Source organism: Mustelus asterias, unplaced genomic scaffold, assembly GCF_964213995.1.
Source record: "Mustelus asterias unplaced genomic scaffold, sMusAst1.hap1.1 HAP1_SCAFFOLD_3128, whole genome shotgun sequence".
NCBI lineage: Eukaryota > Metazoa > Chordata > Chondrichthyes > Carcharhiniformes > Triakidae > Mustelus > Mustelus asterias.
The window spans coordinates 137-25,832 of record NW_027593073.1 but is presented as its reverse complement, the minus strand read 5'-3'; the positions used below and the strand labels follow the sequence as shown (position 1 = coordinate 25,832).

The 25,696-nt window shown below is 54.6% G+C and overlaps 1 protein-coding gene across 1 annotated transcript in view; it reads left to right on the top strand.

Annotated features, from left to right (window-relative positions):
- The window catches only part of LOC144490304 (rho GTPase-activating protein SYDE2-like), a 32,352-nt gene extending 7,516 nt beyond the window's left edge, over positions 1–24,836 (top strand). The window contains 6 exon segments of the mRNA XM_078208072.1: positions 1,794–2,384; positions 3,508–3,872; positions 3,874–4,363; positions 20,772–21,001; positions 22,105–22,231; positions 24,615–24,836. Coding sequence (XP_078064198.1) covers positions 1,794–2,384; positions 3,508–3,872; positions 3,874–4,363; positions 20,772–21,001; positions 22,105–22,231; positions 24,615–24,826 — 2,015 coding nt within the window. The 3' untranslated portion in view covers positions 24,827–24,836.
- The last annotated feature ends 860 nt before the right edge of the window (positions 24,837–25,696 follow it).

Here is a 25,696-nt window from a genome sequence, read left to right as displayed (position 1 = left end):
GCAGCTGTAGCCAGCATGCCACCCTAGAGTTGTGGAGTTTCGGTGTACGAAACGCGAGTTACACTGGGTTGTTTGGGCCCAGTCACAGCCTAGAGCACAGAACAGTACAGCCCAGGAACAGGCCCTTCGGCCCACGATGTCGTGCTGAGCATGACGCCAAATTAAACTAATCCCTTCTGTCTGCCCTTGGCCCATATCCCTCTATTCCTTGCACATTGGGCGGCACGTTGGCACAGTGGTTAGCACTGCTGCCTCACATCGCCGGGGACCCGGGTTCGATTCCCGGCTTGGGTCACTGTCTGTGTGGAGTCTGCACATTCTCCCCGTGTCTGCGTGGGTTTCCTCCGGGTGCTCCGGTTTCCTCCCACAGCCCAAAGACGTGCTGGTTAGGTGCATTGGCCGTGCTAAATTCCCCCTCAGTGTACCCAAACAGGGACCGGAGTGTGGCGACTAGGGGATTTTACTACAGTATCTCACCCAGTCCCTCTTCTCCGTAACCCCACACATTGAGTATGGCCAATGCACCCTAATCAGCACGTCTTTTCGGACTGTGAGAGGAAACCGCAGCACCCGGAGGAAACCCACATAGATATGGGGAGAAAGTGCAGACTCCGCACAGACAGTGACCCAAGCCGGGAATCGAACCCGGGTCCCAGGCGCTGTGAGGCAGCTGTGCTAACCACTGTGCCGCCGTGACACCTATCTTACACTGTAAAACCGGATGGAATATTTGTTGATAAAGGAATATTAAAGGATGGCGGGAGCCTGTGGGATTGGACAAGGTTCATGTGGAGAGTATTGTCTACGGGATTGGTCTCCTTATTTAAGGAAAGATCGAAGTGCATTAGAAGCAGTTGAGAGAAGGTTTTCTGGACTGATACCAGGAATGGGTGGGTTGTTTTATGAGGAAAGGTTGGAGAGGTTAGGTTTGTATCCACTGGAGTTTAGAAGAGTAAGAGGCGACTTGATCAAAAGCTTTAAGATGCTGAGGGGTGTCGACGGGGTGGATGTGGAGAGGATGTTTCCTCTTGTGGGGGAATCTAGAACTAGGGGGTCACTGTTTAAAAATAAGGGGGTCGCTCATTTAAGATGGAGATTAGGTGAATTCTTATCACTCAGAGGGTGGAGAGTTTCTGGAACTCTCTTCCTCAGAAGGCCGTGGGAGCTGAGACTGTGAATATTTTTAAAGCAGAGTGAGAGAGATTCTTGGTGAACGAGGGGATGAAAGGTTATCGGGGGGTCAGCGGGAATGTGGGTGAGGTTCCAATCAGATCAGCCGTGATCCTATTGAATGGGAGAGCAGGCTGGAGGGGCCGAGTGGCCTCCTCCTGTTCCTGATTGGTGTGTTTGTGTGTGAAACGCTGCCACAGGATTAATGAGTGAAGAGGCCAGTGTCAGAGCTGGGGCATTCTGGGATGAGACGATCAAACAGGTTTCTGTTCAATCATGGTTGTGTTTCCCTCCCCCCGTCCTCAGCTTCCCCTCTCAGCTCACCGATTCTCTCATACCCCTCCCCCTGCCACCCAACTCACACTCCTCCCCAGCCCTCTTCCCCAACATCTCTCGCCTGCTCCCCATATCGAACCTGCACTGTACCTGTCCTGGGTGTTTGATGGGGGACAGTGTAGAGGGAGCTTTACTCTGTATCTAACCCCGTGCTGTACCTGTCCTGGGAGTGTTTGATGGGGACAGTGTAGAGGGAGGTTTATTACAATGTTGAGGATGGTAGTCGGTTGGTTCATGCTGGTTAATTTTGTGAGTCTAATTCCTGTATTTTCTTTGTCTTGGTTTAGAATCGGAAGTTTTGGAAAGTTTGCCAGTCTCCGTGTGTTCCGAGGCGGTGCAGGTTGTGAAGTGTGAGTGCGCTGACCCCTGGACGGAGAGAGGCGATGTCGCCAGCGCATGCTGGGGTCCGAATGAGCCGCTCCCTGTCCCCTCTGCCTCCGGGACCTCTGCTGCTACCAGTGCCAATTATCCCGACTCCGCCGCCCTGGCGACGCGCCCCAGCCGGGATCCGGGCACCAGTGCTACTGGGCCGCCGGCCGGTGACGCCAGGAGAACCATCGAGGGGGGCGAAATCTGGTACAACCCCATCCCGGAGGACGATGTCCCGGTGCGGCCGCCCCGGAGGCCGGGGACCAGCCGGGCCCAGTGGTACGTGGAGGTGCCTTGCCCGCCGGCAGCCGGCGAGGGCACACGGCAGCACGGTGGTGTTGTGGCGGTGCCGAGCGGGGCTGAAGCGACACCGGAGCAGCCGACAGCCAGATGTGCCGCCAGATCTTCACCCCAGAACACGCACAGGCCTTCAATAGAAATGCCAGTCGCTGGCGTATCTTGGAGCAGCAGCCAGTGTGGAAGCAGTGTCCAGAAAGCTGAACCGTCCGGTGAGTTATAAATCACAGCGTCTTATTCCCGAACCCAGGTGTGAGTACACACAACTCCCCATGCCCTCTCCTTTCCTTCTCCCCTGTGTACTCTACGAACAGTATGCTTTGCCTGTGCAGCGCGCAAGAAACAATACCTTTCTCTGTCTCCCGATGCATATGGAGGGGTGATGGCCTAGTGGTATTATCACTAGACTAGTAATCCAGACACTCAGCTAATGTTCTGGGGACCCGGGTTCGAATCCCGCCACGGCAGCTGGTGGAATTTGAATTCAATAAAAAATATCTGGAATTAAGAATCTGCTGATGACCATGATACCATTGTCGGAAAAACCCATCTGGTTCACTAATGTCCTTTAGGGAAGGAAATCTCCCGTCCTTACCCGGTCTGGCCTACATGTGACTCCAGAGCCACAGCAATGTGGTTGACTCTCAACTGCTCTCCAAGGGCAACTAGGGATGGGCAATAAATGCTGACCCAGCGGCGACACCCATGTCCCAGGAATGAATATAGAAAAATGATAGTAATAAATTAAATCAGTAGCACACTTCCTCGCGTCCTGTGGGGACGCCATTCCATTCTCCCGGTTTCCCCATCTCCATCCCGTTTGTTCCATAGCATGCTACAGTGCAGAAGGAGGCCATTCAGCCCATCGAGTCTGCACTAACCACTATCCCACTTATTTACTCCACTATCCCGCTGACACCAAAGGGCAATTTAGCACAGCCAATCCACTTAACCCACACATTTTTGGAGTGTGGGAGGAAACCCACGCAGACACGGGGAGAACGTGCAGACTCCACACAGACAGTGACCCAAGCCAGGAATTGAACCTGTGTCCCTGGCGCTGAGAGGCAGCAGTGCTAACCACTGTGCCACCAGACGCACTGTTCCGATGATGCCGGCACTCTGGACATGTCCTCCCCCCTTCCTGAGTCGAGAATTCCAAACTGGGAACCCGCCAGGGCCTTCCGCCGTGTCCCATCCACTTCCTGTACCTCGCTCCTTCCCACTCCCCCCACCCCAATCCCAGAATCCGGGTGGGATTCTCCTTGTCCTGACGGGAGGCTGGTGTGGACGGAATACTCTCTGAACCTCTCTCTGTGTGTTTTCTCCCGATAGATGGCGTGACGGTTTCGGGGACGGACAGGAACCCGTCACCCGTGTCCAGCCCCAGGCCTCCCAAGAAGAGCGCGGCGGCACACCGCTCGCTGTCCGACCGGGTCAAATCGCCCGGCACGGTGCGCCGCCTCTCCATGAAGATGAAGAAGCTTCCGGAACTGAGACGCAAGCTGAGCCTGAGGGGGACCTCGCGCCCCAGTCGCCATGACAATGACGCTGCCGCCGCCCCGGGGGGGGCCCGGCCGGAACCGAGCGGGAGGGTCACCCCCCCACTGCCCGCCTCCCCTTCCTCCTCGCCGACCGTGCCCCCGCCCGTCTCCAATGTCATCTGCCGCTACCACCTGGACAGCAGCGTGTCGGCCCGCGGGCAGCTGGCACCGGAGGAAGCAGCGGTGTTCCCGGGCACCGGGCAAGGCCGGTTACCTCAGCGACGGCGACTCGCCGGAACTTGTTACCAAGGCAGGGAAGGCCGGGCCCTGGCACCCGGAGTATCAGCAGCCGGCCGGTGCCAGGCTGGACACGGGCGCTTTCCGCCCCTACGGGAGCAGCGAGCAGCTGCGCTGTCTGCAATACCTCTCAGGCCTCCTCAATGTCCGGCTCTACGGTATCGAAGGCCTCAGGCTTCCCCGCGCCGGCCTCAGGGACGTCTTCTGCGCCATCCAGGTGGACTCGGTCAGCAAGGCTCACACCGCCATGTTGACGTGCCAGGAGCCCTTCCTCAGCCTGGATCACACCTTCAACATCGAGCTGGAACATTCGCAGCTCCTCAAGCTACTGCTCTACAGCTGGGATCCCACCTCTTCCCGAAACCGGCTGTGCTGCCACGGGACGGCAGTGCTGCCCCCGCTCTTCAAAGGTAGATCCAAACCAACTGGCTCTCACGCCTGCTTTCCCTCTCTCTCTGGCTCCCCATCACCCCGTCTCCCCCGTCGCTCCGTTACCCCGTCGCCCCCTCTCCTCCTCTCCCTGTCGCCCTCTCTCCCTCTTCTGCCCCTCTCCCCATCCTCCCCCGTCCCTCTCTCCCCATCCTCCCCTGTCTCCCCCATCTCCCCCGTCGCATTGTCTCCCCCCTCTCCCCGTCGTCCCATTGTCCCCTCCCCCGTCCTCCTCCATCCTCCCCCTCCCCACATCCTCCCCCGTCACCGAGTCGCCTCCTCTCCCCGTCTCCCCATCGCCCCAGGCCCACATGTTCTTTAACACAAACCTCCAGGTGCACAGTGGTTGGCACTGCTGCCTCACAGCGCCAGGGGCCCGGGTTCGATTCCTGGCTTGGGTCACTGTCTGTGCGGAGTCTGCACATTCTCCCCGTGTCTACGTGGGTTTCCTCCGGGTGCTCCGGTTTCCTCCCACAGTCCCGAAAGACGTGCTGGTTAGGGTGCATTGGCCGTACTAAATTCTCACTCAGTGTCCCCGAACAGGCGCCGGAGTGTGGCGACTAGGGGATTTTCACAGTAACTTCATTGCAGTGTTAATGTCAGCCTACTGGTGACACGAATAAACAAACTAAACTTTGAAATAAACTTTAAGCTTCCAGACAGTGAATTCCAGACCTTGGCCACTCGCTGGATGAAAAGGTTCTTCTCCCGTCATGTTTGCCCTTTTGCAAATCACTTTAATCTGAGCCCCCTCTCGTTCTCGATCCTTTCTTGAGCGGGAACCGTTCCTCTGTCCAGCCCCCTCATGATGTGGAGATGCCGGCGTTGGACTGGGGTGGGCACAGGAAGGAGTCTCACAACACCCAGGTTGAAGTCCAACAGGTTTATTTGGTAGCACGAGCTTTCGGAGCGCTGCTCCTTCATCAGATGAGTGGAAGTAGGCTCACAAACACGGCATATACAGACAGAGACACAATCGCAAGATACCTCCACTCACCTGATAAAGGAGCAGAGCTCCGAAAGCTCGTGCTACCAAATAAAACTATTGGACTTGAACCTGGGTGTTGTGAGACTTCTTACTGTGCCCCCAACCCCCCTCATGATATCGAAATCTCGATGTTGGTGACATGAGGGTGGAGGAGGTGGGGGTGCAGAAGGGGGGGGGGTGGTGTGTGGAAGAGGTGGAGGGGGAGGGGTTGGGATGTGGAGGGGGGTGTGGTGGAGGGGAGTGGGATACGGAGGAGGAGGGTGGGGTACGGAGGAGGGGAGGGGTGGGGGGGGGGGGGTGCGGAACGGGGGGGAGGATGGGGGTGAGATGCGGAGGAGGGGCTGGAGGGGGAGGAGGAGGGAGGGCCGGAGGAGGGGAGGGGTGAGGGGTGTGTGGGGTGCGGAACGGGGGGGGGGAGGAGGATGGGGGTGGGGTGCGGAGGAGGGGGCTGGAGGGGGAGGAGGAGGGAGGGCCGGAGGAGGGGAGGGGTGAGGGGTGTGTGGGGTGCGGAACGGGGGGGAGGATGGGGGTGGGGTGCGGAGGAGGGGGCTGGAGGGGGAGGAGGACGGAGGGCCGGAGGAGGGGAGGGGTGAGGGGTGTGTGGGGTGCGGAATGGGGGGGGGGAGGTGGGGAGGATGGGGGTGGGGTGCGGAGGAGGGGGCTGGAGGGGGGGGAGGAGGGAGGGCCGGAGGAGGGGAGGGGTGAGGGGTGTGTGGGGTGCGGAACGGGGGGCGGGAGGGGGAGGGATGGGGGTGGGGTGCGGAAGAGGGGGCTGGAGGGGTGGGGAGGAGGGAGGGCCGGAGGAGGGGAGGGGTGAGGGGTGTGTGGGATGCGGAACGGGGGGGGGGGGGGGAGGATGGGGGTGGGGAGGATGGGGGTGGGGTGCGGAGGAGGGGGCTGGAGGGGGAGGAGGAGGGAGGGCCGGAGGAGGGGAGGGGTGAGGGGTGTGTGGGGTGCGGAACGGGGGGGTGGGGGGGGGGAGGATGGGGGTGGGGTGCGCAGGAGGGGCTGGAGGGGGAGGAGGAGGGAGGGCCGGAGGAGGGGAGGGGTGAGGGGTGTGTGGGGTGCGGAACTGGGGGGGGGGGGGGGGGGAGGATGGGGGTGGGGTGCGGAGGAGGGGGCTGGAGGGGGAGGAGGAGGGAGGGCTGGAGGGGGAGGAGGAGGGAGGGCCGGAGGAGGCGCTTTGCCTGTTAACTCAGACCAAGGCAGGAGGTCACGGATGCCGGGAATGTCACCTCTCTAAACAGCCTCCTCCCTCCGCCACATCCCTCTTCCCTCCCCCCGCTTTCCCAAAATAGGAGTTGGCTCGGATCCAACTGCGTATCACAAACGGAATTCTGCTTCCCATAAATGGGAAGGTTCATCATGTTTGTAGCTGGTTTGGAGTTATTATCGCACGCATCGGGGAGCTGGCAATATGTTAAAGTTACAGAGAGGAGTGTGTGCACCCTCTCTCTCACACACACACACTGTTAGACTCCAGCACTGTGGTACAGGATCCCTGTTTGTGTTGGGGACAAGTGAAGATGTTGGTTAAATCCAGAGCAGCTGCAGGAAGGGATCTGATATTAATTCCTGCCGCTCTACAATAACCTTGGCGGGGATTCTGCACCTTGCGGCACTGGGATAGGGCCAGGCTCATTGTGGAGGGGCCGATGCTCCTTAATCCCAGCGTTTCCCCGCGAGGAAGTCCTCTGATTACCAAGTCCTGTTTACTGCGCTCACGGCCAAGGTTCAAGAGGCAGCTTCCTCCTCGGAATCAGCAGCTGTTGCCTGCCTGACCTCTCCGTAACCTCGGACACATGGGGTAGTAATAACAGCAAATGGTGTTCGCCGTGATTGTATCAGCGCCAGAGTTTCACAAAGAACAAAATCGCCTGTGTAATTTATACCGATTGTCCCCCAGTCACTATCTATAGGGGGATTCCCCAGTCGGCCCCCGTAGGGGGATTCCCCAGTTGGCCCCCGTAGGGGGATTCCCAGTCGGTCCCTAAAGGGGGATTCCCCAGTCGGTCCCTAAAGGAGGATTCCCCAGTCGGTCCCTAAAGGGGGATTCCCCAGTAGGCCCCCGTAGGGGGATTCCCCGGTCGGACCCCGTAGGGGGATTCCCCAGTCAGTCCCTAAAGGGGGATTCCCCAGTCGGCCCCCGTAGGGGGATTCCCCAGTCGGCCCCCGTAGGGGGATTCCCCAGTCGGTCCCTAAAGGGGGATTCCCCAGCCGTACCCCGTAGGAGGATTCCCCAGTCGGTCTCCATAGGGAATTCCCCAGTCGATCCCCACAGGGGGATTTCCTCGGTCGATCCCCACAGGGGGATTTCCCTGCTCGATCCCCACAGGGGGATTTCCCCGGTCGATCCCCACAGGGGGATTTCCCCGGACGATCCCCACAGGGTATTTCCCCGGTCGATCCCCACAGGGGGATTTCCCCGGTCGATCCCCACAGGGGAATTTCCCCGGTCGATCCCCACAGGGGGATTTCCCCGGTCGATCCCCACAGGGGGATTTCCCCGGTCGATCCCCACAGGGGGATTTCCCTGCTCGATCCCCACAGGGGGATTTCTCCGGTCAATCCCCACAGGGGGATTTCCCTGGTCGATCCCCACATAGGGGGATTTCCCCGGTCGATCCCCACAGGGGGATTTCCCCGGTCGATCCCCACAGGGAGATTTCCCCGGTCGATCCCCACATAGAGGGATTTCCCCGGTCGATGCCCACAGGGGGATTTCCCCGGTCGATCCCCACAGGGAAATTTCCCCGGTTGATCCCCACATGGGGATTTCCCCGGTCGATCCCCCACAGGGGGATTTCCCCGGTCGATCCCCACAGGGAGATTTCCCCGGTCGATCCCCACAGGGGGATTTCCCCGGTCGATCCCCACAGGGGGATTTCCCCGGCCAGCCCCTGCAGGGGTTCCCCCGGCTGGTCCCAGCTGGGGGTTCCCCCGGCTGGTCCCAGCTGGGGGATCCCCCGGCCGGCCCCCGCTGGGGGATCCCCTGGCCGGTCCCCATAGGGATTTTCCGAGTTGTCTCTAATTCAAGGGGAATGGGCATGGTCGTTGACTGGAATCTGTTTGGAATGTTTGTCAGAATTACTGATTGGAATTTGCCGATCGGATTTTGTTTTATTTTGTTCTTGCAACGTGAGTGTCACTCGTAAGGTCAGCATTTATTGCGCATCCCTAATTTCCCATGAGATGCTGAGAGGTTGTTTCCTCTTGTGGGAGAGTCTGAGAGCAGAGGGCATCATCTCAGAGTAAGCGGGTCGCCCATTTAACACGGAGATGAGGAGGAATCTCTTCTCTCGGAGGGGAGTGAATCTGTGGAATTTTTTCCCGCAGAGGGCTGTAGAGGCTGGGTCGTTCAGTATGTTCAAGGCTGAGATAGAGAGATTTTTAATCAGTAAGGGAATCGAGGGTTATGGGGATACGGCAGGAAACATAGATAGGAGCAGAAGGAGGCCATTCGGCCCTTCGAGCCTGTTCCACCATTAATCATGATCATGGCTAATCATCGAACTCAATAGCCTAATCCTGCTTTCTCCCCATAACCTTTGATCCCATTCACTATATCCAACCGCCTCTTGAATACATTCAATGTTTAGGCGACAGGGTGGCACAGCGGTTAGCACTGCTGCCCCACAGCGCCAGGGACCCGGGTTCAATTCCAGCCTCGGGTCACGGTCTGTGTGGAGTTTGCACATTCTCCTCGTGTCTGCATGGGTTTCCTCCGGGTGCTCCGGTTTCCTCCCACAGTCCGAAGATGTGCGGGTTAGGTTGATTGGCCGTGCTAAGTTGACCCTAGTGTCAGGGAGGGTTAGCAGGGTAAATGCATGGGGTTATGGGGATAGGGCCTGGGTGGGATTGTGGTCGGTGCAAACTCAATGGGCCGAATGGCCTCTTTCTGTACTGTAGGAATTCTATGATTCTATGCATTACTTCCTGTGGTGATGAATTCCACAGGCTCACCACTCTTTGGGTGAAGAAATGTCTCCTCACCTCCATCCTAAATGGTCTACCCCGAATCCTCAGACTGTGACCCCTGGTTCTGGACTCCCCCCACCATCAGGAACACCCTCCCTGCATCTACCCTGTCTAGTCCTGTTAGAATTTCAACCCGGATAAATGTGTAGTGGTACATTTTGGCAGGTCAAATGGGATGAAGGAGTATAATATCAAGGGTAAGACTCTTAGCAGTGTAGAGGATCAGAAGGACCTTGGGGTCCGGGTCCATAGGACTCTTAAATCGGCCTCGCAGGTAGAGAAGGTGGTTAAGAAGGCGTATGGTGTGCTGGCCTTCATCACTCGAGGGATTGAGTTTAGGAGTCGGGAGATAATGATGCAGCTTTATAAGACCCTCGTCAGACCCCACTTAGAGTACTGTGCTCAGTTCTGGTCGCCTCATTACAGGAAGGATGTAGAAATTATTGAAAGGGTGCAGAGAAGATTTACAAGGATGTTGCCTGGATTGGGTGGCATGCCTTATGAGGATAGGTTGAGGGAGCTCGGTCTTTTTTCCTTGGAGAGACGAAGGATGAGAGGTGACCTGATAGAGGTTTACAAGATGTTGAGAGGCATAGATCGGGTGGATTCTCAAAGGCTTTTTCCCAGGGTGGAAATGGCTGCTACGAGAGGACACAGGTTTAAGGTGCTGGGGAGTAGGTACAGAGGAGATGTCAGGGATAAGTTTTTCACTCAGAGGGTGGTGGGTGAGTGGAATCGGCTGCCGTCAGTGGTGGTGGAGGCAAACCCGATAGGGTCTTTTAAGAGACTTCTGGATGAGTACATGGGACTTAATAGGATTGAGGGTTATAGGTAAGCCTATATATAGCCTAGGTAGGTAGGGACATGACCGGCGCAACTTGTGGGCTGAAGGGCCTGTTTGTGCTGTAGTTTTTCTATGTTCTATGTTCTAATTTTATGAGTCTCTATGAGATCCCGCTCTTCATTGGCGGAAAGTGGAGTTGAGGATTATCACATCAGATCAGCCATGATCTCATTGAATGGCTGAGCAAATCCGATGGGGCGAATGGCCTATTTCTGCTCCTACGTCTTCTGGTCTAATTTCAACATAGAATAGAATCATTATAGAATCCCTACAGTGCAGAAAAAGGACATTCGGCCCATCGGTTCTGCACCGACCACTGCATTTTCCCCCTGTGTTTGCGTGGGTTTCCTCCGGGTGCTCCGGTTTCCTCCCACAGTCCGAAAGACGTGCTGGTTAGGGTGCATTGGCCGTGCTAAATTCTCCCTCGGTGTACCCGAACAGGCGCCGGAGTGTGGCGGCTAGGGGATTTTCACAGTAACTTCATTGCAGTGTTAATCTAAGCCTACCTGTGACTAATAAATAAACTTTTAAAAATTTAATCCCACAAATTTACCCTGCTAATCCCCCTGATGCTAAGGAGTAATTTAGCATGGCCAATCCACCTAACCCGTACATCATTTGGACTGTGGGAGGAAACCGGAGCACCCGGAGGAAACCCACGCAGACACGGGGAGAACGTGCAGACTCCACACAGGCCTGAACAGGCGCCGGAATGTGGCGACAAGGGGAATTTCACAGTAACTTAATTGCAGTGTTAATGTAAGCCTTACTTGTGACTAATAAATAAACTTTAAAAAGCTTTACTTTAGACAGTGACCCGAGGCCGGAATTGGACCCGGGTCCATGGCGTTGTGAGGCAGCAGTGCTAACCACTGTGCCACCGTGTCGCCCACAAATTTGCTGTTGGATAGCCCATGAGATTTACAGCCTGGGATCGCAGTCTTAATCTGAGGTGTTAAGAGAATCGCTGACAGATTGCATAGTGTCTCCAGATGACTTTAATGTGTGACAGAGTATTTGCCGCTATCTTTATCCACTTCCTGTACCAGTCAGACTGCAGCTTGATGGACGGTGTCTGGAAGTATTGAGAAGTTAGTTGATGCTGTTTAGTGGGATCTTGCGGTGCTGATATGTGTTATGTTCCTCTTAAAGTCATGGCAGAAGGAGTGGCGAAGGGAAGCGGTGAGCATTCAGACATCTCTGGTTTCTTTCTTGGGTGTAATCCCGGTGAAACCTGACTGGAACAAATGAGGGCATCTTTTGGCAACCCCCCCAGTCGCACATCTGTTAGAAATCATTGCGGATTTGGGCTGCTTTGAGCCAGTCGTCCGTCATCCTCCAGTGAGAGGTCCAGTCCCAGCGAGGCAAGGACTGGGCGAGGCTGATGGCGCAACCTCAGTGAGTGCCCTGGCACGAGGGAGAGCCCACGAGAGCCGGTGGCACGGTGGTTAGCACTGCTGCCTCACAGCGCCAGGGACCCGGGTCCGATTCCCGGCTTGGGTCACTGTCTGTGTGGAGTTTGCACGTTCTCCCCGTGTCTGCCTGGGTTTCCTCCGGGTGCTCCGTTTTCCTCCCACACTCCAAAGATTAGGGGGATTGGCCATGCTAAATTGCCCCTTAGTGTCCAAAGATGTGTAGGTTAAGGGGATTGGCCATGCTAAATTGCCCCTTAGTGTCCAAAGATGTGTAGGTTAAGGGGATTGGCCATGCTAAATTGCCCCTTAGTGTCCAAAAATGTGTAGGTTAAGGGGATTGGCCATGCTAAATTGCCCCTCAGTGTCCAAAGATGTGCAGGTTAGGTGGATTGGCCATGCTAAATTGCCCCTCAGTGTCCAAAGATGTGCAGGTTAGGTGGATTGGCCATGCTAAATTGCCCCTTAGTGTCCAAAGATGTGCAGGTTAGGTGGATTGGCCATGCTAAATTGCCCTTTCCTGTCAGGGGCATTAGCTAGGGGAAATGCATGGGATCATGGGGATAGGGCATGGGTGGGATTGTGGTCAGTGCAGACTCAATGGGCCGAATGGCCTCCTTCTGCACTGTAGGGATTCTATGAATCACTGACGGAAATGCTGGTGAGTCTGGGATTGGGACAAAAGATGGCGAGTGACATCCCCCTCGCCCCCCGCCCTCTACAGCTCTGTTCTCCAAACCCGGCTGTGTTCCTCTGCCCCGGGGACCGGTGCTGTAGGCATCGTTAACTGGACGGGCCATTAGGCAAGTCGGGTTGGCCTGCGATTCCTGTAACAGGCACCAACTACGACGCAAATAGAAGGAAATGTCTAATTGAAAGCAGCCCCCAGCTGCTGAGTGCCAGCCGAGCACATTTTGTTCTGGGAATGTGACCACATATACACACACACACACACACACACACACACACAGGAGAAAAAATGAACTCAGCCTGGGGAGCTCTCCAGCCTATTTTTAGACTCTCGACAGTTTGAGAATGCTTCCTTGCTCTGCCCAGGGTTAGATCCTCAGCCTGGGCCATTTAGATGATGGTGCGGTGACCCACAGACCCACAGGGTGGGGTGCTCGCCCCCCCCCCCCCCCTCTCCTTGTGTGGATGTCACCTTGAACACATTTTCCTCTGGTTTCCCCCTCTTCCCCGCTGCACGGAAAACCTTCCCCCCAGCACAAAATGGATTTGCGGAATCTGGGCATCATTCCTGCAATAAATACCACGCCCAGTGGATGGGAATTTCCTGGAATTACAGCGCATGTGTTGTGCTATCCTCAGAATGAACTGTTGTGTGGAATGGAAACCGCGGCCGTGCTACAGGCCGGGGTGGGAAGGTGGAATTCGGCCCTGTTTCCACAGCTCCCACACTTCCTGGTCACTTCATCAAGGAACTCTAACAAATTTGGAAGTCATGATCTCCCATGCGCAAAGTCATGCTGACTACACCTAATCCGACCCTGTCTTTCCAAATGCCTGTATATCTTATCCCTCAGAATCCTCTCTAGTAACTTACCCACCACAGATGTTGGGCTTATCAGTCTATCATTCCCAGGTTTTTCTTTGCAGCCCTTCTTAAATAAGGGCACAACATTTGCTCCCCTCCAATCTTCTGGTACCTCACCCGTGGCTAACGATGATGCAGATATCTCAGCCAGGGCTCCCGCAACTTCTTGAAAGATAAAAACTGGGAAGAGTTACTTTCCTGAGACACCGGGTGCATGCAGTGTGATCCCTATCCCAAGAGCCTTAATCCAGCAGATTTTAAGGGAAAAATGCTGGGTCTATGTCATCTTATTGAATAATAGCGTGACCTGGGAATACCAGAGAAAGATCTGCATTTCTATAGCTTCAGGACACCACCCCCGGATGCTTCTTTTATTCAATTGTGGTGTGTGGGCGTCACTGGCAAGGCCAGCGTTTATTGTCCATCCCTAATTGCCCCTTGAGAAGGTGGTGGTGAGCTGCCGTCTTGAGCCACAGCAGTCCATGTGGTGTAGGTACACCCACAGTGCTGTTAGGGAGGGAGTTCCAGGATTTTGACCCAGCGACAGTGAGGGAGCGGCTGATATATTTCCGAGTCAGGATGGTGAGTGACTCGGAGGGGAACCTCCAGGTGGTGGTGTTCCATTCATAGCCATTGACGTGTTATTTGAAGTTTAGTCACGGTTGTCCTGAAGATTGCTAGGCAGCCAGTTATGGCACAGCAAGATCCCACAAGCGGCAATGTGATAGCAGCCAGATAATCTGGTCTTGTGATTTGTCTACAACAACGGGGATGAAGTAGAAATGGTCGAGAGCTTCAAGTTTTTAGGTGTCCAGATCACCAACAACCTGTCCTGGTCCCCCCATGCCGACACTATAGTTAAGAAAGCCCACGAACGCCTCTACTTTCTCAGAAGACTAAGGAAATTTGGCATGTCAGCTACAACTCTCGCCAGCTTTTACAGATGCACCATAGAAAGCATTCTTTCTGGTTGTATCACAGCTTGGTATGGCTCCTGCTCTGCCCAAGATAGCAAGGAACTACAAAAAGTTGTGAATGTAGCCCAATCCATCACGCAAACCAGCCTCCCATCCATTGACTCTGTCTATACTTCTCGCTGCCTCGGAAAAGCAGCCAGCATAATTAAGGACCCCACGCACCCCGGACATTTTCTCTTCCACCTTCTTCCTTTGGGAAAAAGATACAAAAGTCTGAGGTCACGTACCAATCAACTCAAGAACAGCTTCTTCCCTGCTGCTGTCAGACTTTTGAATGGACTTACCTTACATTAAGTTGATCTTTCTCTACACCCTAGCTATGACTGTAACACTACATTCTGCACTCTCTCCTTTCCTTCTCCACGAACGGTAAGAGTCATAGAGGTTTACAACATAGAATCTGGCCCTTCGGCCCAACTTGTCCATGCCGCCCCTTTTTTAACCCCTAAACTAGTCCCAATTGCCCACCTTTGGCCCATATCCCTCTATACCCATAATACCCATGTAACTGTCTAAACACTTTTCAAAAGATAAAATTGTACCCGCCTCTACTACTACCTCTGGCAGCTCATTCCAGACACTCACCACCCTCTGTGTGAAAAAATTGCCCCTCTGGACACTTTTGTATCTCTCCCCTCTCACCTTAAACCTATGCCCTCTAGTTTTAGACTCCCCTACCTTTGGGAAAAGATATTGACGAACTGATCTTTGCCCCTCATTATTTTATAGACCTCTATAAGATCACCCCTAAGCCTCCTATGCACCACAGAAAAAAGGCTCAGTTTATCCAGCCTCTCCTTATAACTCAATCATCAAGTCCCGGTAGCATCCTAGTAAACCTTTTTTGCACTCTTCCTAGTTTAATAATATCCTTTCTATAATAGGGTGACCAGAACTGTACACAGTATTCCAAGTGTGGCCTTACCAATGTCTTGTACAACTTCAACAAGACGTCCCAACTCCTGTATTCAATGTTCTGACCGATGAAACCAAGCATGCCGAATGCCTTCTTCAACACTGTCCACCCGTGACTCCACTTTCAAGGAGCTATGAACCTGTACTCCGAGATCTCTTTGTTCTATAACTCTCCGCAGCGCCCTACCATTAACTGAGTAAGTCCTGCCCTGGTTCAATCTACCAAAATGCATCACCTCACATTTATCTAAATTAAACTCCATCTGTCATTCATCGGCCCACTGGCCCAATTGATCAAGATCTCGTTGCAATTCTAGATAACCTTCTTCACTGTCCACCATGCCACCAATCTTGGTGTCATCTGCAAACTTACTAACCATGCCCCCTATATTCTCATCCAAATCATTAATATAAATGACATAACAGTGGACCCAGCACTGATCCCTGAGGCAGACCGCTGGTCGCAAGCCTCCAGTTTGAAAAACAACCCTCTATAATCATCCTCTGACCTCTGTCATCAAGCCAATTTTGTATCATTTGGCTACCACACCCTGGATCCCGTGAGACATAACCTTATCTAACAAGCTATCATGCGGTACCTTGTCAAAGGCCTTGCTAAAGTCCATGTGGACAACATCAACTGCACTGCCCTCATCTACTTTCTTGGTTACTCCTTCAAAAAGCTATTAAATTTGCGAGACTTGATTTGTCTGTATAGTGCACATAAAACAATACTTTGTTGGTGAGAGTTGTAGCGGCCATGCCGAATTTCCTTAGTCTCCTGAGAAAGTAGAGGCGTTGGTGGGGCTTTCTTAGCTATAGCGTCGGCATGGGGGGGATCAGGACAGGTTATTGGTGATCTGGACACCTAGAAACTTGAAGCTCTTTATTTAATTAATGATGCGATTGAGGTGTTTTAAAAGGGAAAAGGTGAGGGTTAGAGCTTGTGGTGAACCATCGTTGGTTACCACTGTGGGGTTATTCTAATGTTGTTGTTGGGCTAGGGTGTTTACACTGTGGGATTAATATACCTGTGGTGGTTGCTGTTGTGGCACATCCCAGTCGGGCCCCGCCTCCTGGGAGAGGTATAAGACCCTCTGCTCGGGCGGGACCCCTCCAGTCTGGAATGGTGTACTCGTGTTTAAATAGTTCCATTGTTAGACAATAAAAGCCTTCAATTATAGAAGCCTTGTGTCTCGTGCTCGATTGTCGTGCATCAATTTTATTGTCTAACACGAAACTCTCGACAGAAAGGAGAGTATGGAACAAATGCTAATGCCAGAGCGGCTGACGCTGGATCCACGTGCGGTCGGCGCCTCTAACACCTTCGACCACTGGCTGAAGTGTTTCGAGGACTACCTGGCAGCCTCTGCAGCAGTCACCACGGATAACGACAGACTCCAGGTCCTCCATGCGAGGGTAAGCGACACTGTCTACCTCGCGATTCGTGCGGCCACCACTTACCCGAGGGCCCTCGAGCTTTTGAAAAAGCGCTACACGAGACCTCCCAACGAGATCCACGCTCGTTACCTCCTCGCTACACGACGTCGGCAGTCGGGCGAAACCATGGAGGATTACGCCAATGAGCTCTTGCAGCTTGCCAGGGGCTGCGACTGCAAAGCTGTGTCGGCTGAGCAGTACATGTACGACCTCGCCCGAGATGCGTTTGTGGCAGGGGTAGGGTCTTCGTACATCCGGCTTAAGCTGTTGGAGAAGGGGAATCTCAACCTGACCCAAGCTATGGAGATGGCTGAAATGCTGGAGGCGGCGTCGAAGAGCTTGGCCCTGTATCCGGAGGACCACGTGGAGACAACGTGGCAGGAGCAGTCACAAATCCCTCCTCGCCCCACGGGCTCGCGCTCCCATATCGACCCGACGACGGCGGCAGCCCCAGGTGGCTCGCGGTGCTATTTCTGCGGAGGAGCCAAGCATCCACGGCAACAGTGTCCTGCTAAAGCGGTGGTCTGTAATCAATGCGGTAAAAAGGGGCACTACGCGAAAGTCTGCAGATCGAAGCCCAAGAACGGCAGTGCAGCCTGTGACCCTCCAGAACGGAGATCATCTCCATCGACGTCGCAGTACCCACGAGGTCCGTCCACGTGCGAGCCCAGGACGACGCCATTGTGGCTGGCGGAGTCGGAGGAGGATGACCACCAGGAGTTGCTACGCTTGGCGCCCTCAACCATGTGCGATTCATGGGGGCGGCCATCTTGGTCGACGACGACCAGGAGCGACCAGCAAGGGTCCTCAGCATCAACCTCGGCTGCCTGCAGTGATGTCCAAGGGCCAACGGTGGCGTCGATCACCCTGGACCAGGCTAAGCACCACAGGCTTGACTGTTCAATGATGAACATTAAGGTAAATGGTCGTACTGTTTATTGTCTGTTTGACAGCGGGAGCACTGAGAGCTTTATTCACCCGGGTTCTACCTGCCAAACAGACAACTTCTATGGCATCACGGCCCTGGTCTGTACCGATCCAAGGACGTTGTGTGGTAACTCTGAAAGTGCAGGGCACAATTTACGAGCGATACAGGCTCCTTGTGTTGCCGCATCTTTGCGCGCCAATTCTCCTCGGACTAAACTTTATGGTCCACATGAAGAGTGTGATCCTACAGTATGGTGGGCCACTCCCTTCGCTGACAGTAGGGGATCAGCCGCAGCCTCCAAAGTGTCCAAAGCGCCCCGCATGCAATCTTTCCACACTAAAGATCACCACACCCTCTTTATTTAAGAATCTGGTACCAGGCTGCAAGCCCATCGCTACTAAAAGTAGGCGTTACAGTGCTGAAGATCGGATCTTCATCAGATCTGAGGTTCAGCGGCTCCTCAAAGAAGGGATCATACAGCCCAGCGTTAGTCCGTGGAGAGCACAGGTCGTGGTGGTTAAGAGCGGGAACAAACCCCGGATGGTCATCGACTACAGTCAGACCATTAATCGATATACGCAGCTGGATGCGTATCCTCTCCCGCGCATATCTGATATGGTCAATCAGATTGCGCAGTACCGGGTGTTCTCCACCATAGACCTTAAGTCCGCCTACCACCAACTCCCCATCCGCCCAGAGGACCGACATTACACGGCTTTTGAGGCGGATGGTCGTCTGTATCAGTTTCTTAGGGTTCCATTTGGTGTCACCAATGGGGTCTCGGTCTTCCAGCGTGCTATGGACCCAATGGTGGACCAGAACGGGCTGCGGGCTACCTTCCCGTACCTGGATAATGTCACCATCTGCGGCCATGATCAGCAGGACCATGACACAAATCTCCAGAACTTTTTGCGCACTGCATCTCGCCTGAATCTGACCTACAACAGGGAGAAGTGTGTATTCCGTACGCGCCGGTTAGCCATCCTGGGATACGTAGTGGAAAACGGGGTCATTGGCCCCGATCCCGACCGTATGCACCCCCTTGCTGAACTTCCTTTGCCCACTAGCGCAAAAGCACTGAGGAGATGCCTAGGCTTCTTCTCCTATTATGCGCAGTGGGTCCCCAACTACGCGGACAAAGCCCGTCCGCTTATTAAGTCCACGACTTTTCCACTCACGCCAGAGGCCCAATTGGCCTTCAAGGCATTGAAAAGCGACATTGCGAAAGCCACGATGCACGCGGTGGATGAATCCATCCCTTTTCAGGTGGAAAGTGATGCATCTGATTTCGCCCTGGCCGCCACACTAAACCAGGCAGGCAGGCCCGTCGCGTTTTTTTTCCCGCACCCTTCAAGGTCCCGAAATTCGGCATTCAGCGGTGGAAAAGGAGGCCCAGGCTATTGTGGAGGCCGTCAGACACTGGCGCCATTACCTGGCGGGGAAGCGGTTCACCCTGATCACGGACCAGCGGTCCGTGGCGTTTATGTTCAATAATACGCAGAGGGGCAAGATCAAGAATGACAAGATCTTGCGGTGGAGAATTGAGCTCTCCACCTATAATTACGATATTATGTATCGTCCAGGGAAACTCAATGAGCCCTCGGATGCCCTCTCGCGCGGAACATGCGCTACTATGCAGGAGGACCGCTTGAACGCCCTCCATAATGACCTGTGCCATCCTGGGGTCACTCGGCTCTACCACTTCATCAAAGCCCACAACCTGCCCTACTCGGTGGAGGATGTCAGGTCAGTAACAAGGAGCTGTCGGATTTGCGCGGAATGCAAACCGCACTTTTACCGACCTGACCGGGCACATTTGGTCAAGGCCACTCGCCCCTTCGAGAGGCTGAGTGTGGATTTTAAGGGCCCCCTTCCCTCAACAGACCGGAACGTGTACTTTCTTAACATCATAGACGAGTACTCCCGGTTCCCGTTTGTTGTCCCCTGTGCGGACACGTCGACTGCCACGGTGATCAAGGCATTCCGTGATCTTTTTACCCTGTTCGGGTACCCCTGCTATATACATAGCGACAGGGGCTCGTCGTTCATGAGTAACGACTTGAGGCAATTCTTGCTCTCATACGGGATTGCCTCTAGTAGAACCACGAGTTACAACCCTAGGGGCAATGGACAGGTGGAGAGAGAGAATGCTACAGTCTGGAAGGCTGTCCTATTGGCGCTGAAGTCCAAAGGCCTTCCAGTCTCCCATTGGCAGGAGGTCCTCCCAAATGCGCTTCACTCCATTCGCTCCCTCCTGTGTACGGCAACCAATGCTACTCCCCACGAGAGGATGTTCTCATTCCCTTGGAAGTCGTCCTCGGGGATATCTTTACCAGCCTGGTTGACGTACCCAGGACCCGTCCTTCTGCGGCGACATGTAAGGGCCCGCAAGTCCGACCCCTTGGTCGAACAGGTCCACCTCCTCCACGCCAACCCTCAGTATGCCTATGTGGCATACCCTGACGGGCGAGAGGACACAGTCTCGATCCGAGACCTGGCGCCCGCAGGGGACGTAGCAACTCCTGTCGCTCCCATACCCCCAGTCACGAATCCCCTATCTCTTATTTCTCCCCCGGACGTGGCGCGGTCAGCACCGGGACCAGTGCATAACAGTTATACTCCACTGTACAGCTTGCCTGAGACTCGGAGATCGGCGCCATCGCAGAAGGTACCGGGATCCCCTGCACTACCGCTTCATCAGGGTCAACCGGCCCGTGAGTCCTCGAGGGGACAGCCGGACGCTGTTTTGGAGAGAACGTCACCGCAAGCACCTGCTCCGGTGTCACAGCCGGTATTGAGGAGGTCACAACGACGGTGCGGTCCTCCAGACCGTCTGGACTTGTAGATTTTTTTTGTATATATATAGTCTGTTTTCGCACCCCGCCGGCCTTTGTTCTCAAAGGAGGGGTGAATGTGGTGAACCATCGTTGGTTACCACTGTGGGGTTATTCTAATGTTGTTGTTGGGCTAGGGTGTTTACACTGTGGGATTAATACACCTGTGGTGGTTGCTGTTGTGGCACATCCCAGTCGGGCCCCGCCTCCTGGGAGAGGTATAAGACCCTCTGCTCGGGCGGGACCCCTCCAGTCTGGAATGGTGTACTCGTGTTTAAATAGTTCCATTGTTAGACAATAAAAGCCTTCAATTATAGAAGCCTTGTGTCTCGTGCTCGATTGTCGTGCATCAGAGCTAGAATCTGAGAGCGAATAAAATGGGAAAGTGTTGAATCTGTGCGCTGAGCTCTGCGGGGATTCTGGGTGTATTTCACAGGGCCGTATTCTCTCTCAGTAACACAGAGGTTGGAACCGAAGCGTGTGCGACGCAGCTAACGTGTCTTGTGTCCCCCTGCCAGGTGCCCGTACCCACCAGCTGGCCATGAGGCTGGAGCCCCGGGGGGTTCTGTACCTGAAGGTGTCGCTGGTGGAGCTGTGGGAGGTGCCGCTTTGCGGTGGCGAGGAACTCCGAGAGTCCATGGTCTTCAGGGTGGAGCTGAGCGAGTTGGTGGAGCGGGAGAGCTCCGGAGTCCCTGTCCCGCTGCTGATCCAGAAATGCGTCTCCGAGATTGAGAGGCGGGGCCTGAAGGTGAGTTTTGAGAGGAAAGTGGGAGGAGGGAGGGAGGGAAGGGGATGGTGGAGACGGGAGGGAACCCGAGCACGCTCGGAGATGATGCGGGGGGGGGGGGTTTGAGGATTCTGTCGGGACAGAGGGAGGGGGCGAGGACGGAGATGGTGAAGGAGGGACGGCGAGTTCAGCTGAGGAGGAGGAGGCAAGGCCCAGAACATTGAGGGTTAGGGTCTGGACCTCTCTGCGATTTGGGAGGTGAGGGGAGAATGATAGAGATCTAGTGGGGGGGGTGGACTGTGGGGGGGAGTGAGAGACACGGGGTGGGGGGGGGGGGCGGGGGCGGGTGTGGAGAGAGCAGTATCTCTGTTGGCTTCCAGTGTGGGGTGGTTGGGTGCTCTGATTGCCTTGTATGGGCTGGGGTGGGGCTTGGATGGGGTGGGGGGGGGCGGTTGCGGGGGGGGGGGGTTGGGGGGGCGGGGGCAGGATTCCCTGTGCACCGGGAGTTGGGGCTGAGAGTTGGAGTTTGAGCAAAGATGGAGAAATGCTGGCTGGTGGAGATGGCGGTGGCATTGGCGCCATCGCGGTGACATTGGCGCCATCGCGGTGACATTGGCGCCATCGCGGTGATCTGGGCGAACTCTGGACAAAGCTGTAAGAATAACCTGTGAAAAATACTGCAGAAATGCCAAAGTGCTGGGAATCTGAGCGGGTCAGGAAGCTGGCAGCGTTCTCACTGTGTGCTGGGGGTGAGACTCTGTTTCTCTGGGAGATTGGCATCTTTAACCCATCTCTGGGTTGAGCTTTCTCCGTCTCTCACTTTAGTGTGGGTGTGTTGGGGGATTATGTTCACGGGGTTTGAAGAAGCGACCTGACTGAAATGTTTTCTGTTTCTATTGTGCGTGTCTGTCTGTGTGTGTGTCTGCGTCTATGTGTGTGTATGTGTGTGTGTGTGTGTGTGTGTGTCTATGTCTGTGTGTGTGTCTATGTCTGTGTGTGTGTGTATGTGTGTGTGTGTCTATGTCTGTGTGTGTGTGTCTATGTGTGTGTCTATGTCTGTGTGTGTGTGTGTGTGTGTCTGTGTGTGTGTCTGTGTGTGTGTCTATCTGTGTGTGGGTGTGAAGGCCGTAGGCCTCTATCGTCTCTGTGGCTCGGCCGCTGTGAAGAAAGAGTTACGGGACTCCTTTGAGCGTGACAGCGCCTCAGTGAATCTCTCCGAGGAAATCTACCCTGACATCAACGTTATCACAGGTGAGGAACGAGGCAAAAATGCCCTCTGACCCTGGCAGCGGGAATGCTTGACCTCTGACCCTGGCAGTGGGAATGCTTGACCTCTGATGCTGGCAGTGGGAATGCTTGACCTCTGACCCTGGCTTGGGGGATGCTTGACCTCTGACGCTGGCAACGGGAACATTTAGCCTCTGACCCTGGCTGGGGGCTGCTTGACCTCTGAACCTGGCAGGGGGACACTTGACCTCTGACCCTGGTAGCAGGAGAATTTGATCTCTGACCCTGGCAGCAGGAACATTTGATCTCTGACCCTGGCAGCGGGAATGTTTGACCTCTGACCCTGACAGGGAGGACACTTGATATCTGACCCTGGCTGGGGCAGATGGGGGGGGGACGCTTGATCTCTGACCCTGACAGGGGAATGCTTGACCTCTGACCCTGACAGGGGGAATGCTTTTATCTTGGTAGTGGGAATGCTTGACCTCTGGCCCCGTCAGGGGGAACTCTACAGCTCTGACCTTGGTGTGTGGTAACCCTTCACCTCTGACCCACGACAGAGCAGGCAATAATGCTCAGCTACATATTGGCCATCCTGCCTTCAGTAGCCTGATAGAATCCTCTTACACCCTTCAGCCCGTCTTGTCTGTGCTGTCCATCGAGAGAGTGGCGGATAGCCACTCCATGGCACCCTCTGCTGAACCCAGTAACTTTCTCCGTTCCAACTCTTCAAACGATTCCCTTTGGAAAATGACGATGGAATCAGCTTCCTTTTCGAGCTGAATATTCTCGATCATGACAACTCGTCCGTGTAAAAACGCTTCCCTCACCTCCTTCCGGGAATTTCCTTTCCTGATCTCCCCGCCATCACTGGATTGATTTACCCCTTTCAAAACCTGGTGACAAAATCTCCCCCTTAACCTGCACTGCTCAAAAACTGAGACTTCAACTGTCTTTCCGCCTCTCGCCTTCCCCCCCTCCCCACCTCCCATCTCTAGGCTAATGCTCTGGGGACCCAGGTTGGTATCCCACCATGGCAGATGGTGAAATTTGAATTCAATAAAACCTGGAATTAAAAGTCTACTGATGACCATGAATCGATTGTCGGAAAAACCCATCTGGTTCACTAATGTCCTTTAGGGAAGGAAATCTGCCTTCCTTCCCCAGCCTGGCCTACATGTGACTCCAGAGCAATGTGGTTGACTCTGAACTGCCCTCTGAAATGGCCGAGTGAGACACTCAGTTCCAGAGGCAATTAAGGATGGCTATTAAATGCTGGGCCAGCCAGCGATGTCCACAGCCGGGGAAGAATAAATCCCCATTCTGTCTCCCAGCTCTCCCTGTCTCTGCCTTCCCCACTCCATCTCTGATTCCTGAATTCCCCAGTGTCTCGAGGCTCCCTCTATCCCCCTGACCCCTCACCATAATCGCTGTGCCACTCCCCCTCCAGCGCTTCCCATAAGATCATAAAACATAGGAGCAGAATTAGGCCACTCGGCCCATCGAGTCTGCTCCGCCATTCAATCCTGGCTGATATTTTTCTCATCCCCATTCTCCTGCCTTTTTCCCATAACCCCTGATCCCCTTATTAATCAAGAACCTATCTATCTCTGTCTTAAAGACACTCAATGACCCGGCCTCCACAGCCTTCTGCGGCAAAGAGTTCCACAGATTCACCACTCTCTGGCTGAAGAAATTCCTCATCTCTGTTTTAAAGGATCGTCCCTTTAGCCTGAGGTTGTGCCCTCTGGTTCTAGTTTTTCCTACTAGTGGAAACATCCTCTCCATGTCCGCTCTATCCAGGCCTCGCAGTATCCTGTAAGTTTCAATAAGATCCCCCCTCATCCTTCTAAACTCTATTGAATACAGACCCAGAGTCCTCAACCGTTCCTCATACGACAAGCTCTTCACTCCAGGGGTCATTCTTGTAAACCTCCTCTGGACCCTTTCCAAGGGCAGCACATCCTTCCTTAGATACGGGGCCCAAAACTGCTCACAATATGGGGTCTGACCAGAGCCTTATACAGCTTCAGAAGTACATCCCTGCTCTTGTATTCTAGCCCTCTTGACACGAATGCTAACATTACATGTGCCTTCATAACTGCCGACTGAATCTGCACATTAACCTTAAGAGAATCTTGAACAATGACTCCCAAGTCCCTTTGTGTTTCTGATTTCCTAAGCATTTTCCCATTTAAAGAATAGTCTATGCCTCCATTCCGCCTTCCAAAGTCCAAAGTTTCCCGCAGTCTCGCTGCCCCCAGTTGGCCCCTAACCATGTGGTTCTGGACGTGGGTGATAACACGGGCAGGGAGACCGCACTCTCTGAACGTTGACCCTGAATGGCTGTTCATTATCCAGCTGGTGGGTTCACCTCCATCATCCCCATTCTCTTCCTCTGCCGCAGGCATCCTCAAGGACTATCTCCGGGAGCTGCCATCTCCCCTCATCACAAAGACCCTGTACGAAGTGGTGCTGGAGGCCATGACCAAGTGGCCCTTGAAGATGACCCTGGGCGTGCCCGAGGCCGGCCCGATTCCCGCCAACGCGGTGGCTCTACTCGACTGCCTGCCCGAGGTTGAGAAGGTAACACCGCGAGCCCGGCGTGCGTCCCTGTGAGAACCTCGACCTCACCGCCTGACATTCCCAGCGTGGATGGCAGCTGTTATTGGATGAGGGAGATCTCGGTGTATTCGGGCGGTGGGGGGGGGAATGGGAGGAGCGCGGGGATCTTTGTGGAGTGGTGTGGGCAGGTCAGTGATTCGAGATAATGATGTGGGCACGCGGGAGGTTTGGGAGAGATCACCCTGTTCATAGAATCATCTAATCCCTTCAGCGCAGAAGGAGTCCATTCGGCCCATCGAGTCTGCACCGACCACAATCCCACCCAGATCCCTATTCCCGTAACCCCACACATTTACCCTGCTAATCCCCCTGACACTAAGGGGCAATTTAGCACGGCCAATCCACCTAACCCGCACATCTTTGGAGTGTGGGAGGAAACCGGAGCACCCGGAAGAATCCCACGCAGACACGGGGAGAACGTGCAGTCTCCACATAGACAGTGACCCGACTCTGGAATTGAACCCGGGTCCCTGGCGCTGTGAGGCAGCAGTGCTAACTACTGTGCCACCGTGCTGCCCTGTGCTGTGTTGAACTGGGAGTGTTGGACGTTTCCATTTAATGGCGTCACAGTGGACATGGTGGCCAAGGGAGGCCGTTCAGCCCATCTGCCTCATCTTCCATTGAAGCCAATTGCAGAGTTCTTGCCTCTTACCTTCCTACCCAGAGGCCTCTCTGTCTCACTTGCTGTTCATGCGAATAAGGGCTTCCTGTTGTCAATCCCGAACTCGCCATTTCTCGGTTATTGTCCATCTGCTTTTGTGGAGAACACACAGATTAAGAGCAGGAGTAGGCCATTCGGCCCCTCAAGTCTGTTCTGCCATTCAATAAGATTATTTAATCCACCAGACAGTAAGGCCTTAGCTC